Source organism: Crinia signifera, chromosome 5 (assembly GCF_055691185.1).
Source record: "Crinia signifera chromosome 5, ASM5569118v1, whole genome shotgun sequence".
In the NCBI taxonomy this organism is placed as follows: domain Eukaryota; kingdom Metazoa; phylum Chordata; class Amphibia; order Anura; family Myobatrachidae; genus Crinia; species Crinia signifera.
The window spans coordinates 66,631,231-66,645,990 of record NC_139221.1 but is presented as its reverse complement, the minus strand read 5'-3'; the positions used below and the strand labels follow the sequence as shown (position 1 = coordinate 66,645,990).

Below are 14,760 nucleotides of genomic sequence, written 5' to 3'. Positions count from 1 at the left end.
CAGTCAGCCTGGGAGAATCAATTTCTTCAGAGGTTTCCTATTGCATAGAAACTACAATATAAGTAAGGTGTATTTTTATTTTATGTTGCTCTATAGACTAATACTGCAGAAATATGAAAGTATGTTCCTTATACACAGGTTGTCAACAAATTGGCTAGAAATGTAACTGAGACACGTACAGAGTAGTCACAGTAAACAAATTGTGATATACAAGGGCGTTCATTCAGAAGCACCCCTGAATATTTGATACAAGCGGCACAGAAGCATCCGACTGCCCGGCATTTGGGCAAGCTCTGCCAGACCACGTTACCTACAGAGCGCTCAATCTGGAGTGCTCCTAAGCACATACTACAAGCGGCACAAGAGTGCTTCAATACCCGGCATCTGGGAAGTGAGCGCGGTGGCTCATACAAACGAGCCTCCAAACTGACAGGCATTTACCGGCTTTTTCTTCAATACAAACAGCCGACTGACCGCACACCTCACCCCACTCACCCAGGACCGGATTCAAGCATTCAGTAGGTGAGAGCATTGACATTGCAAATGTGGACACTCTGTCCAAAATTCAACATATATATTTATGGTCAGTACTACTAGCCCTCTTTCAAATTACTGAAGATCTGCGTGTCTGCATACATGCTAAAGAAGGACGGACCCCATTTTTTTAATTAAATGCTTGGACTCTGACTTGATTCCTACTGAACTGCCCAAACCTGTCTGCTACAAACACAAGTACTCATTTCAGTGCATAATTAATAACAGGAGACCCCCACTGAATTTATACCCCTAACTATACAGTATAACCATCCAGATATTCATAACCTTATTGCCTGTTTTATTTATTGTGATTCATAATATAGATTTTTTATTTTAAAAAAATGTATGTACTGTAATTTTCTGTGTTTTTTATTACTATAAAATTGCTATATTTACAGCAGTGTGTCCAATACTAATTTCTTCTGGGTAGATACAATCAGCACTCACTCTCTCAGCAGCGCAACATCATCCAATTGTATTTTTTCTATATATAAGGCATTCACTTATGTTAAGCAGGTAGTTCCAGCATCTGCCAAAGGTGGTGCTGTTGAGCATTATTATGATGTCCTAATCTAAATGAGCTTCATTGGTCTCAAAGTAGTGTTTAGCTGTTGGCAGGCACTTCGGTGCAGTGCTAATGCCGGTGCTTGGGAAGCTAGGGATAGCAGGTTCAGGACCGACCCAGTAGCCGATGGCCGGTAGACATCATGTGTGGGGATTGACTGCAGACCTGTGGCGTCTCAGGCATGGTTTTTATTCCTAATAGACATCTCAATTTGGCGTGCTCTGTAAATCAGACTAAATGTATGTGTTGTAACTGAGCTTCTTTTATTAAAAACACTTTGACACACTGTTTGGTTTTTTGATCTTATTGCTTTGGACTGTACCCCTGCAAAAAGTAATAGAGTAAATTGCGGAATAAAGCCTCGATTAGAAGGCAAAATAACTTAGTGTGCAGACCTACCCTCTCCTTCTGTCTGGGTTCATATGACAAACTGATATCACATGGGAGGATGTTCTTTCCTCTGGCCTCCAATACGACGGACTCCCCTGGGATCTCAAGCTGGTGGGACTGCTTACAGCTGTTGTAAAACCAGCTGGTGAACTGTTTAAAAGTCTCTGCTCTCCGTCTCCACAGTTCACGGCACGCCCAACAAGCACGAGCGGCCGCAGCACAGCAACAGTGAGCGCAGCTACATTTGTAAGGAATAGAAAATATGTGAATACTAGAATTTATCATAGTTCTGTGACATTATAAACACAGGCTGCTGGCCCAAGCAGTAAGAGAGGAGCGTGGTGAAATACATCATACTTTACATAATTTACAGTAAAGGGACACATCCTTCCTTATAATACACATTATATCTTGCACATTGTGATCTAGGACTTATATAAATAAAATACACATGGACCTTAAATTGTCTTCTCTTCATCCAGGTCTGTCAAGCAGCAGTTACATACGATCTGTACATATTTTGTTATCCAAGCTGAAAAATTTAAATAAAATGTCACTATAATGATGAAGAGCAAAATATATTGAATAATGACTATTATTGTGAACAAAACTTCAGAAACATAAGAAATAATGGTGCAATTGTGATCATGAGACAGAATCAAACAGATTGAGGGTTAAATGACGCAACATTGAAAACTCACCCCTATACTGTAAGTGGGCATCACCATAATAAAACCTCCGTGATCAAAACTAAAGCCCATTAACTACCCCTTCACCTCTGACCGCCTGTAGCAACTCACCGATGGAAAGAGGAATCCTATCCAATACTTCGCAATCAGCGAATCCGATGGGTTATTCTGTCATGCCTGCGTTTATTGCTTAACACGACCATAAAACGTCCAGAAACGACCCCCAGACACCGGTTTCCTGTCAATCAACGGCTATCGAAGAAAAACAAATGTGCAAGATTTCATAGCTGTCCGGTGTCAGAGGCAATCACAATGTATCGATAATCGGTCGATAATCGATAATTTTCAATCAGGTCTTGTAGTATACACTGGAGTTGGTTTAGATCACAGGTCTTCAACCTGTGGCCCTCCAGATGTTGCGGAACTACATATCCCAGCATGCCCTGAGGTTTTTTGGCACGCTCTTATAGGAAATGTGGCAATGCATGTTGGAACATGTAGTTTCACAACATCTGGAGGGCCACAGGTTGAAGACCCATGGTTTAGAGAATACAGTGTAAAGCAAATCCAACTCTCTGCACATGTTACATTTGACCCACCTGCAGTGCAACATGGTTGTGCCCATAGGAGAAAGATTTTGCTTTGCGATTCTTAGGATCACGTCTTCTGCCCACATGCGCAGTCTTTTTTAAAATTGCAGAAAAAATATATATATATATATATAAAATCAGGCGCACTAAAAATTCCAATAATATATACCTCTAATAGGTGTAATTTATTTGAAAGTAATAATGGGTTGGAGACCTTAAATTATATAATTACTACGGCAGCTCCCAATAGCAAACTGGATATTTGCGTAGACAATCGAAAGGTATAGAGGTAAATAGATGTGTGATATTAGAGTCACACACAAATTCTACTCTAAAAGAGAGCGCCACAAAGCTGAGTATAATTAATCAATTTGTTTTATTATATCATTAATATATTTTCATAAATAAAAAGCATATAACATTTTATAACATTTTATAAACACATTAAAAATTAAATAAAAACAACAATGATAATAATACATTTTGCTGGAAGTTATACTCCTGTGTTGAATAGAATAGAATTGTTCCCCTTTAATAGGGAGAATTATAGTCCCGTGCCGCGGTATTTCATTTATCGGGTGGATAATTATTATTTGTATCCACAGAAATTTATTGTGATCCCTTTTGTAATTAATGGCATATATATATATCCACTTTATTAATGGCTTGTGAAAATGTTTGTTGTGGGCATATGCCCTTTCTGTGCAGGATAGCTGGAATAGCCAAGATTGATTATACCGGACGGCTCAAGCTCACCTGTGCGGCAGCGCCGCTTGATGTTATGCTGCTTGATGTTGTAGGCAGACAGGGAGCGAGCCGTCCGTCTCTGCTTCAGATAGCCAACAAGGTAGTGGACTCGCCAGAGGATCGGGAAATAAGTAGAAGCCGCAGATGGTACAAGTCAGCCGGGATTTTTTGTAGCGCCGGAAGATGTATAGTCGGCACAGGAGTAAAGCTTGTCCAGAGACCCCTTAACGCGTTTCTCCGCTGTGGGTAGTGTATAGCGGTTTCATCAGAAGTAGCAAGTGAATGGTCTGAAAGGAAGTCCTTGTATATTTATCAGATAGAATGTCCAATCAAATTTGGTTGTCAATCATTATCGTTATTGGCCACATATGTGTGGATATACTTCAGCTGTTCCTTTCCAACACATTGGAGTATTTGTCAGCATTTAACTAGTCTCCAAACCCTTTTATATACAACATTTGGCTGGTTTTTGCTTATTCCATTAGTTATCATACCAAATGAAATATATATATGTAAAATAAACAAATAAACATAAACAAAAACAAAAAATAAATAAATAATAATAAATAAAGATAAAGATAAATATGATTATGAATAAAAGTAAAAAACATAAAAATAATAATAATAATAATAATAATAATAATAAAAATAAAAACTAACTAGATAAGGAATGGCATCTCTTTAAGACATAAAAAAACATTTATTTCATTATCCATATATGTATATACACACAAGAATATGTACAAGTAGGAACATCTATAAAGTGTTCTGTGTTTTTAGTTGAAGTGCCGTGACTCATCTGACTAAGGCTGTCGTCTCGTGTATCTTACGACGGTATGACACGGGATCTAATCCCTTCTAGACCCATATCAGATTAATATTTATTTATTTTATTTTATTCTTATGGAATATGATCTTTTATTTATAGTTTTTGTTAATTTATAGAGTATTTCAAATATTACAATAACACTTTGGTACATTATCTTGTGTGTATATTCCAGTATTCACATTATCCCAATCTAATTTTGATGGTAGAAATAGACAGTAATTATATGGTTAAGGTGTTTTCTAACAGTAAAACACAACCGAACTTTTTATAGTTGCAATGAATTCGAAATACATATAGAGATATTATATATCCAAAAAAAACACAAAATATATAGGAATATAAAGCTATCTATTATTGGAAAAAACTCTTTTACATTATAGGAAAAGGGGAATACATAGAAGGTGGAATAGTCGCTCAATCCAAACTCTTCATATCGTATATATTTATTTAATATTGCGTATTCAAAGACAAATGTGTATATATAAATGCATATATGTGTACACATGCACACAGATATACATCTATATAAACAATTTCATACACAGGACCAAATCAAACATGAGAAACCATACAAGCTGTTTGCAACATTAAAGAATCTGTATATATAAAAACAAATAATAAAAATAAATATAAATTTAGATGGTTGAATATTAATGAATCTAATGTCTATTGTGTTATTCATTTAAACTAAATTAGGAACATAGATCAGAACCTTCATATATTATTCAATTCAATACACTCATTTAGTCCTGCTGGATGTAGGGTATTGAGAACAAACGTCCAATACGCCTCTTTTTTACACAGTTGATTAAATCTATCCCCACCTCTTGGTGTGGGATTGATTTTTTCGATACCTTGGATACTAAGATTTTGTACTTGACCTTGATGTTTATTCTTAATATGGCGTGACAGGCTGTGTGATGTAATACCTTTTATCACATTCCTTCTGTGTTCCAGGAATCGAACATTTAAAGATCGTGTAGTACGACCTACATATTGGGCTCCACAGGAGCAAGAAATCAAATAAATAATAAAAGTGGATGCACAATTAATATAATTATTGATGTTGTAAGTTTTGCCTGTATTACATGATGTAAAATGGGTACTAATATTCATAAATGGGCAGGTTAGACATTTTGGTTTATTACATCTGAAATTGCCATTTTTATTTTTATTTTTACCATTCGTCTCTGTATTCATTGTATTTTTAGAGAAAAAATGACTTGGGGCGAGAGCGTTACCAATAGTGGAGTTCTTTTTATATACTATTGTTGGAGCATCTTCAAGTGTATCGGCTAAAAATTTATCACTTTTTAGTATTCTGTAATTTTTCTGAATAATATTTTTTACTTGTTTTGAATGAGTATTAACCGTGGAAACAAAAATAGGAGTTAAATTTTGGGATATTTTTGTTGTTGCTTCTTGCTTTTTCGTTGTTTTAGTTAGTAATGTATTTTGAGAGAGACTAAAGACTTCTTTTTTAGCATTTTCAAGTAGCCAATTTGGATAGCCCAAATCTATGAATGCACATGTCAGTTCATTTACTTGTTTGATAAATTCTTTGTCAGACGAACAATTCCGTCTAATCCTCATATATTGACTTTTGGGTATATTAGTAACCCACGGGCGATAATGGCTGCTTTTAAAATTTAGAAAGCTGTGGCAATCTACATCCTTACGATACGTTGATGTATTTATGATTTCATCCCTGGCTGAGAGGGCGACATCCAGAAAGGTAATATCTGTGTTGTGAATGGTGCTTGTGAACTTTAAACTATAAGTGTTGTTATTAAGGTGAGTAACAAAATTGTGCGCAGAATCGTGACCGCCATCCCAAATGATAAACAAATCATCTATGTACCGCCCATAGTACACCAAGTTCCCCCCAAATGGACCATTCCAAATGTAATCTTCTTCAAATTTGCCCATGTAAAGATTGGCAAAACTGGGGGCGAACTTGGTGCCCATGGCGGTACCATGTATCTGTAAATAATTTAACCCATTAAACGTGAAGTGATTATGTGATAAAATGAAATCTACTGAATTGATCAGAAATTCTCTTCTGGTGTCACTGAGGCCTCCATCTTGGTTTAGGTAGTATCGTAGGACCTCTATTCCCACAGAATGTGGTATATTGCTATATAGTGACTCAACATCACATGTTAAGAAAAGATAATTAGTTTGCCACTTGATAAATTTAATGTTATTGAGAAATTGAGTTGTGTCCTTGATAAAGGACCTCAGTGACACCACAGAGCTCTGCAGATGTGTATCTACAAAAGCTGACAGATTGGACGTGAGGGAACCTACACCGGAAATTATGGGACGACCAGGGGGTGACGTGACGGATTTGTGAATTTTTGGTAAATGATAATATGTTGGAATGACCGGAAAAGGATTATGCAGGAAGGTGAATTCCTTTCTGGATATCGCACCCCCAGCCAGGGCTTCATCAAGCAATATTTTTAGCTTTTTTGAATATGAGGGGGTTGGATCTTGCCTCAAAATTTTATAAAATTTTTTATTGTTTAATTGACGATAGGCTTCGCAGACGTAATCTTCCTTATTCTGGATTACTGTCCCGCCCCCTTTATCTGCTTTTTTGATTATGATGGAGTCATCTCTCATCAGATCTTTGAGGGCTCTACGTTCGTTTGGATGCAGATTGTCATTGTCAGCCATGGATTTTTTATTATTAGCTATATTGCATATTGTTTTAAAGTCGTTAAGGGTTAGTGAGTAAAAGGCTTCAATGCAGCCTTCTTTTTGTTGGATTGGATAAAATTCAGATTTTTTCTTTAGTTTGCTAATATTTTTATTTGTTGTATCATAGATTTGGATAGTTGGGTTGCTTTTCCTTTGTAAGTCCTCTAGTATAGAGATCATGTGATCATCTTCTTTATCTAAAAGAATTGATGTACCTGTGCTATCAATTTCTCTAAGTTTTTTTGAGGTAAAATACCTCTGTCTACAAAGATCTCTCGTGTACCTGTTGAGTTCCACATAAAGATCGAATAATTTAGGTGGTTTTGCTGGAGCAAATTTAAGGCCCTTTGCTATAATTGCTTTCTCGCTTTCTGTGAGTTCTTTGGATGACAAATTGTAGATGCCTCTATTTCTTATTCTTTTCTTAATGTTTTGCTTTGACTTCTTAAGTCCTCCTCTGGATCCTCTGTATCGAGGTTCTTTCTTTTTGGGGACTCTATATTTAGGGTGCTGTATCTGTTTTGTAATCTCCATAGAGGATAGAGATCTTTGTCTAAAAAAGAGACCTGAGGGGAAGGGTCTCTTTGTTTAGTTTGAGGCTGCTTAGGTCTTGCTCCTTATTTTCATAAATAAATCCTTTTTCCGATAGTTTTGAGGGGCTGTATTTTGATCTGATCTCCCTTGTTCTTTGAAAGACCCTTTTCTGAATCTAGTGGGTCTACCCTCGTTTTGATCTTTGTTATTAAATCGGGGATTGCTCCTATCTCTATTGGAGAATCGTCTCCTGTTCTGGTTTATATAGGAATGTTGGTTCTCAAATACTGGGTCATTATAAATGTGTTCTCTAAATTTCCTGTTGTAGGACCTCACCTGATTACTCTCATAGTCAGTTAGATCACGTGATAGCTTTCCATTTTTTGTTTTTATTAAGAACTGTTCGTATTCCTCAATTTTCTGATTCAGCTTTAGATCCAAATCACAAAATTCTGAATATGTTTTAAATGGTTTTAGTGCAGTTTGCAGTAATGCAATCTCTGCTGCTGTTTCTGTAACTTTAGTTTCTCTAAATGAGATGAGAAGTCTAATCAAGTTAAAGGAACATTGATCCAGAGTCTCATTCCACTTATTATTTAGTTCAGGATTGTCCTTGAATGAGCATGATTTAAAGATGCGTAGCCCTCTGGGGATCATTTTATTGTCAAGATATTTGGTTAGTAACATTTTGTCCAACCAATGACGAGTTTCAGTTTTTAGTAAGGTTTCTACAAAAAATCCCGGCTGACTTGTACCATCTGCGGCTTCTACTTATTTCCCGATCCTCTGGCGAGTCCACTACCTTGTTGGCTATCTGAAGCAGAGACGGACGGCTCGCTCCCTGTCTGCCTACAACATCAAGCAGCATAACATCAAGCGGCGCTGCCGCACAGGTGAGCTTGAGCCGTCCGGTATAATCAATCTTGGCTATTCCAGCTATCCTGCACAGAAAGGGCATATGCCCACAACAAACATTTTCACAAGCCATTAATAAAGTGGATATATATATATGCCATTAATTACAAAAGGGATCACAATAAATTTCTGTGGATACAAATAATAATTATCCACCCGATAAATGAAATACCGCGGCACGGGACTATAATTCTCCCTATTAAAGGGGAACAATTCTATTCTATTCAACACAGGAGTATAACTTCCAGCAAAATTTATTATTATCATTGTTGTTTTTATTTAATTTTTAATGTGTTTATAAAATGTTATAAAATGTTATATGCTTTTTATTTATGAAAATATATTAATGATATAATAAAACAAATTGATTAATTATACTCAGCTTTGTGGCGCTCTCTTTTAGAGGAGAATTTGTGTGTGACTCTAATATCACACATCTATTTACCTCTATACCTTTTTTAAAATTGGTTATTCTGACCTGATCGCTGAGCAGCTAAATAGCAGCACTGTAGCAGATACTGTATATGCCGCTAAGACAGAAATATAGCCCCGTGCAAGCCTGTCAAATGCTTAGCACGACATGCAAAAATTAGCTGGATTGATGATTGGCTGCAAATCCATTTGCAAGCCGCTCACTATATAATGATATTTCCAGTGTGTGCATTCTGTGCATAGCCCGGGACACTAGGTGGCTGCTACAGAAGCAGGCTGTATGGGGCCGGAGCAGACGTCATACATCTTCCCTTGAAACACCTGGGCATGTCTAGATTTTCCATGCACTCCCAGAAAAGGCCGGTTAGCAACCCACAAATGCTGGATTTCTGTCACTCAATTTGTGTAGGCCAGCGATATGAAAGTAGCCGAATTTTATCATAGGATGCCTTGCACATGCGTGCTATGAGCTGTACGCCTGCTCAGTCTATCGATAATTACCTGGCCTTTCAAATTCGCAGCCATGCAATCAGATCTGAATAGCCCCCAAAGTTTCACCATTTATCTACATGTTTCATAATAAGGGAAGTCAGTCTGTCGAATAAATGTCTAGTGTCTGATTGTGTGTCTCTGAAACACTACCATCTGTTGGCAGCGAGTGAAACTGCATCTCTTTCTCTCTCACACATGCAAAAACAGAGGCAATCACAAGGCAGCAGACTAGCTTTCAAAGCATTCCGCTTACTAGTATATTATAGTGCCAAAGTGGCTGATAATCCTAGTGTAGTCAATATATTAGCAGGGTACAGGGAGATCAATAATTGCAAAGGGAGAGAACACTTTATGGAGGGTTTTTGGTTTTCACGCTCCGTATTAATACACATTTGTTGTTATTATTATACTTTATTTGTTTGGCACCACAAGGGGTTCTTCAGTGCCTTACAAAGTATGTGATCCTCACAGGTAAGTATCTTCTACTTTACAGGTAAGTATCGCTTTGTTTTTACAGGTTATTCAGCTATACACTTATGGACAGTTCATTACAATAAAACACACAAATAAAACAATAAGGTTGCTTTTATTAAACTGGAACTCTGCTTTCGATGAAAGCCTGTTTGAAATCAAGGTTGTTATTGGGCATGAAATATCAACATGCCAATACAAACATTTACTCACATAACATTAGTGAGCTGTTACTATCTAACAACTGGTTGACAGCAGAATAAATAAAGATTTAACACTTCACTTACAAACTATGGTGACACGTTACAATGCCAAATAATGCGAATAAATACTACACTGACCTCTAGAGATCGCTGTCTAAACCGTTACACTAGATTGTTATTACTTTGATAGACAGGCAAAATAATTGCTGGTAAAACATTTCCTAAATATCAATTACATTAAAATGTTAAACATTTCCACAGTACCCTTTGTTTCCTATAAGGCCTTTAATTACACAAATGGGTTATTATTGCGCAATAATCCTTCCTTCTTATAATAACCTAGAGTTAACTCTTTTTATGACTATAGTCAACTGTTATACAAGCGCTTTTTAATAACTGTCTATTCCTTTGTTGCAGGCTTTCAGGTCCCACGTCGCAATGTCTATTCCCTGAACAGAATATTTGTAATCCAAAATTTGGGAAGAAGTAGGTAAGTGTCGCTTGGCGGGGTCCTGATGTAGTCTATGCATTAAAGGGAAGAATAGGCTAATGGGCGTTAAACCGAAGAATGGTCTATAAATTACAACAGTCCCCAGCTGTCTGGCACTTCCAAATTATTGCTCCTCTGTGCTGAGATTATACTGCAAAATTGGTTTTGTTGTTATCCTGAGCCCCTTGCTATGTGAACCGTCCCTGCTATTGCTGGGATAGGCTTCTTATTACGATGAAGCACCGCTGCTAGTAAATCAGTCTCCAAATACAATGTCCTAGAAAAATCTTAGTTTAACTGGCAGTTGTAGTCTAAACCTCCCAAGTATGATAGTCTATTAGCTATTTCTGAAGCAAGCCTGGATTAGTTATAAGGTCCCTCTCTCTCTGTAACATCGACAGCTTCAGTAAGGATTGCTGGCAAGGAGCGTACGTCCTGAAGTCTATGACTACTCCTAATGTGCTGAGATAACCTTATAGCCAGACTCGGGGGTGCAGACTACACTGGGAGATGATGTAGCGTTGTCTCTGTACTTTATGCAGCTCTTACAGCTCTGTATGCAGTTTTATACAGCTCTTACTGAGCAAAGCAGTCTGATTGATACGTGTGATACAAGTCCCTGGGACTTGCTAGAACAGCTGAGTGTATGATGCGGGAGGCAGGGCTGAGGGCATAGTGGGCGGCCCTTTTGGGCTGGATAGTCACTCACCGCACCCCTTTATTGTTCCTTATCTGCTGCAGGATCGACTGGACACTCCCTCCGGTGCCGCCTCCACCGCCTAGTCACCGCCCGGAATGATGCAGACACCGCCTTCCTATGACGCTGCAGCCCGCCCAGGAACATCACATCTGGGTTTGCAGGGGAGAAGCCGCCGGATCTCTGCTGCCTGTCACCGCTGAAGGGAAGAAGCTCTGCCGTCGTCTCTGGAGCCCCTGGTGAGTGTGCTCCGTGTCTCAGCACCGCTCTCTGCTTCCTCTTTAGCTGCGTAGCTCTGCTTGCTTTTACAATCTCTGGGGAACTGCTCAACAGCCGTTAACGGCTGTCAGTTTTTTACCCAGGCTCTCGTGGCTCATGGTGCCCGTCATGTGCACGGGCTGAATAACTTTATCGACATAGGGGTTTTCTGCCAGCAGTTCATTGCTCCCTGTCTAATGTCTCTCTGGCGGGGAGCACAGTGTAAAACCATTAAAAGAACAGTCTCTTGCCTTCTGTGGAGGCATGCCCATAGACATACATTTAATGTCCCCTATAGGGTTTAATTATTACACAAAACATAAAGTATTCTCTATGAGACTTGTAGTATGACATTAACTGTACATTCATAACATATACATATCTACAACAAGGGTATATATCTACCCCTAACGTGGCGGCTACCACACACTTCCCCGTAGAACCTTGCATGTCCCCATGCAACAAATTTTAAAAATAAACGGAATCTTTCCTACTTAGAATAAGATTCAAAAGGAAAAAATAAACAATACTGCATTACATTTGACCATGTCAGTAACACATTAAAAACTTTCTCTTTCTACTCTCTATACCTGAGAGGTAAGACGCCTTGTGTACTTCTGTTCGAACGTCTTAACTCTGAGGTATCCTGGGCCACTTCATCATGTGGAATGACAGAAACATTACTTTCAGGGAATACAGGAATTTCATTACCAAGGTTAAAAACATTTGGATTTTCAGAAACATTCATAAAGCAGTAAGGCATGCCATTGGCTAACCCTGGCCAGAATAGCTTTAACATTTCAGGGAATGAGCCGCTGCTGTCCGTATCTGTAGGCTCCGAGACAGGAAGCTTAGGAATTGACACTGAATCATGACATTTCTTGAGTTGGTTTCGGTGTATTACTACTGAGTTTTCTTCGCCCAATTTTGAGATTTGGTAAATGTCCATTCCAGGGTTTGATATTTCTTTGATGATGAACAGCTGTTCCTCCCAAAACGAATCCAGTTTGCTCTGTCGTTGGTTCTTTTTCTTCCAGACAACATCTCCCACTGCCAAGGGCTCTGCCAGTGCGGTTTCATTATAATACTCAGTCTGTTGTTGATGTAATTTATCCCTTCTTTGGTCAACAAGTTTGTAGGCATCACGGATTCTTTTTTGATGAGTTTGTACCCATTCTGTTTTTGGATTCTCCACTGAGGACATTTCCTGGGGCACTTCCAACTTTAGATCTGCAGGCAACCTGCCATTCCTCCCGAACAACAGATAGTATGGAGTGAATCCGGTAGCTCCATGCTCCATGTTATTGTAGACAAAAGAAATCTCAGGTAGCAATTCAGGCCAATCTTGCCTTTCTGACTTGGGTAGGGCTCTTAGAATGTTAATTAGAGACTGATTGAGTCTTTTGCAGGCCCCGTTACACTGGGGATGATAGGCCGTAGTGTGTGTCTTTTTACAGCCATACCATTTGCACAGTTCTTGGAACAAGGTTGATTCGAATGCAGCCCCTTGGTCGGTGAGGATTCTTTCGGGATAACCGTACTGTTTGACAAAGGCTCTCCAAATTATTTCAGCAGTGGTTCGGGCCGTAAGATCCTTCACAGGCATGATGACAGCAAATTTGGAGAAGTGATCTATGATCGTGATGGCGTATTGGTAACCTTGGCGACTCGGTTCTAATTTCACATGGTCTATGAGAACCAGCTCCAAGGGATGATGACTAACAATAGGATGTAGTGGAGCTCTTTGTGACGTTGCCGGTTTCTTTTTAAGTATACATCTCGTGCAATTCTTGCACCATTCTTCCATATCTTTCCGCATCTCTACCCAAAAGAAACGTTGCCGCACAGTGGATTCTAACTTCTCAGCTCCATAATGCCCGGAGTCATTGTGATAAGCTTGGAGCACTCTGTCCTTCTGACATCTGGGTATCACTATCTGACGGATTAAAGCGTGTGTTTTGGGGTTGATGATCGCACGCACCAGTAGGTTCCCTTGGAAACGGAATTTGCTCCTCTGTTTGTATAATCGGATGAGCTCAGGATCCGCTTCTGGTTCGCATTCATACTTCCACCTTTTCTTAGCGGTTATCAATGTCTTCAATTTGGTCAACAGTGGACTTTCTCCCTGAATCTGCTCCCAATAATCTCTGTTTTCAGGGCTCGAAGTATCGGTTTCAGCTTGAGCGGCTAGCTGTTTCTTCTCCTTAGAAACGGTGGTTTTACCAAGGAAGATGTCTTGGAAAGCTGGCATTTCTATCTCTTCCTACTTGTCCGCATCTTCTTGAATAAACTGCTCTTGAGAGACACGAGAGAGAGCATCGGCGTTGCCATTGGTTTTCCCAGATCGATATCTGATGACAAATTGGAAGTTGGCTAACCGGGAATACCACTGCTGTTCAAGGGCTCCCAACTGAGCCGTTGCTAAGTGAGCTAACGGGTTGTTATCCGTGAATGCGACAAACGGGGTTGCAAGCAAATAATTTCTGAACTTTTCCGTGACTGCCCAAACGAGGGCTAACAGTTCAAGTTTAAAGGCACTGTAATTACTATCATTCCTTTCACTTTTTTTTAGGTTTCGACTAGCAAAGGCAATGATACGCTCTTGATCATGTTGCTTTTGAGACAGCACGGCCCCAAGCCCTTGAAAGCTGGCGTCAGTATATAGATGAAAGGGCTGACTATAATCAGGGTAGGCGAGGATGGGCGTAGTGGTCATTAACTCCTTAAGGGTATCGAAAGCTTCCTGCTGGGTCTCAGTCCAATTAATGGGAGTCTGTTTGTTCTGCTGTTGTCTATTGATCCCTCGTAGTAATTTGTGTAATGGGGCAGCCTCACGGGAAAAGTTCTTTATGAATCTACGATAGTAGCCTATAAACCCCAGAAAGCTGTGAACGTCTTTAATGGTCTTTGGCACGGGCCAGTCTCGGATAGCTGAAATCTTATCTGGATCAGGGACAATTCCTTGGGCGCTTACAACATGCCCCAGATATTTGACACTGCTCTGAAGAAGGAAACACTTGGAGGGCTTGACCTTCAAGCCGAATTCTGCCAGTCTTTGAAACACCTCATGTAGATGTTGGAGGTGATCATGGTACATGCTGGAGTACACTATCACATCATTGAGGTATAGTAAGACAATTTCAAAATTTCGATGCCCCAGGCAGTGCTCCATTAGTCGTTGAAATGTTCCCGGAGCATTACAAAGCCCAAAGGGC

At 39.2% G+C, this 14,760-nt stretch overlaps 1 protein-coding gene across 1 annotated transcript in view; it reads right to left on the bottom strand.

Annotated features, from left to right (window-relative positions):
* Positions 1-1,600, bottom strand: part of RIPK2 (receptor interacting serine/threonine kinase 2) — a 93,956-nt gene extending 92,356 nt beyond the window's left edge. Inside the window, exon 1 of the mRNA XM_083187389.1 lies at positions 1,502-1,600. Coding sequence (XP_083043515.1) covers positions 1,502-1,524 — 23 coding nt within the window. The 5' untranslated portion in view covers positions 1,525-1,600. The remainder of the gene's footprint in view (positions 1-1,501) is intronic.
* Positions 1,601-14,760: the final 13,160 nt, after the last annotated feature.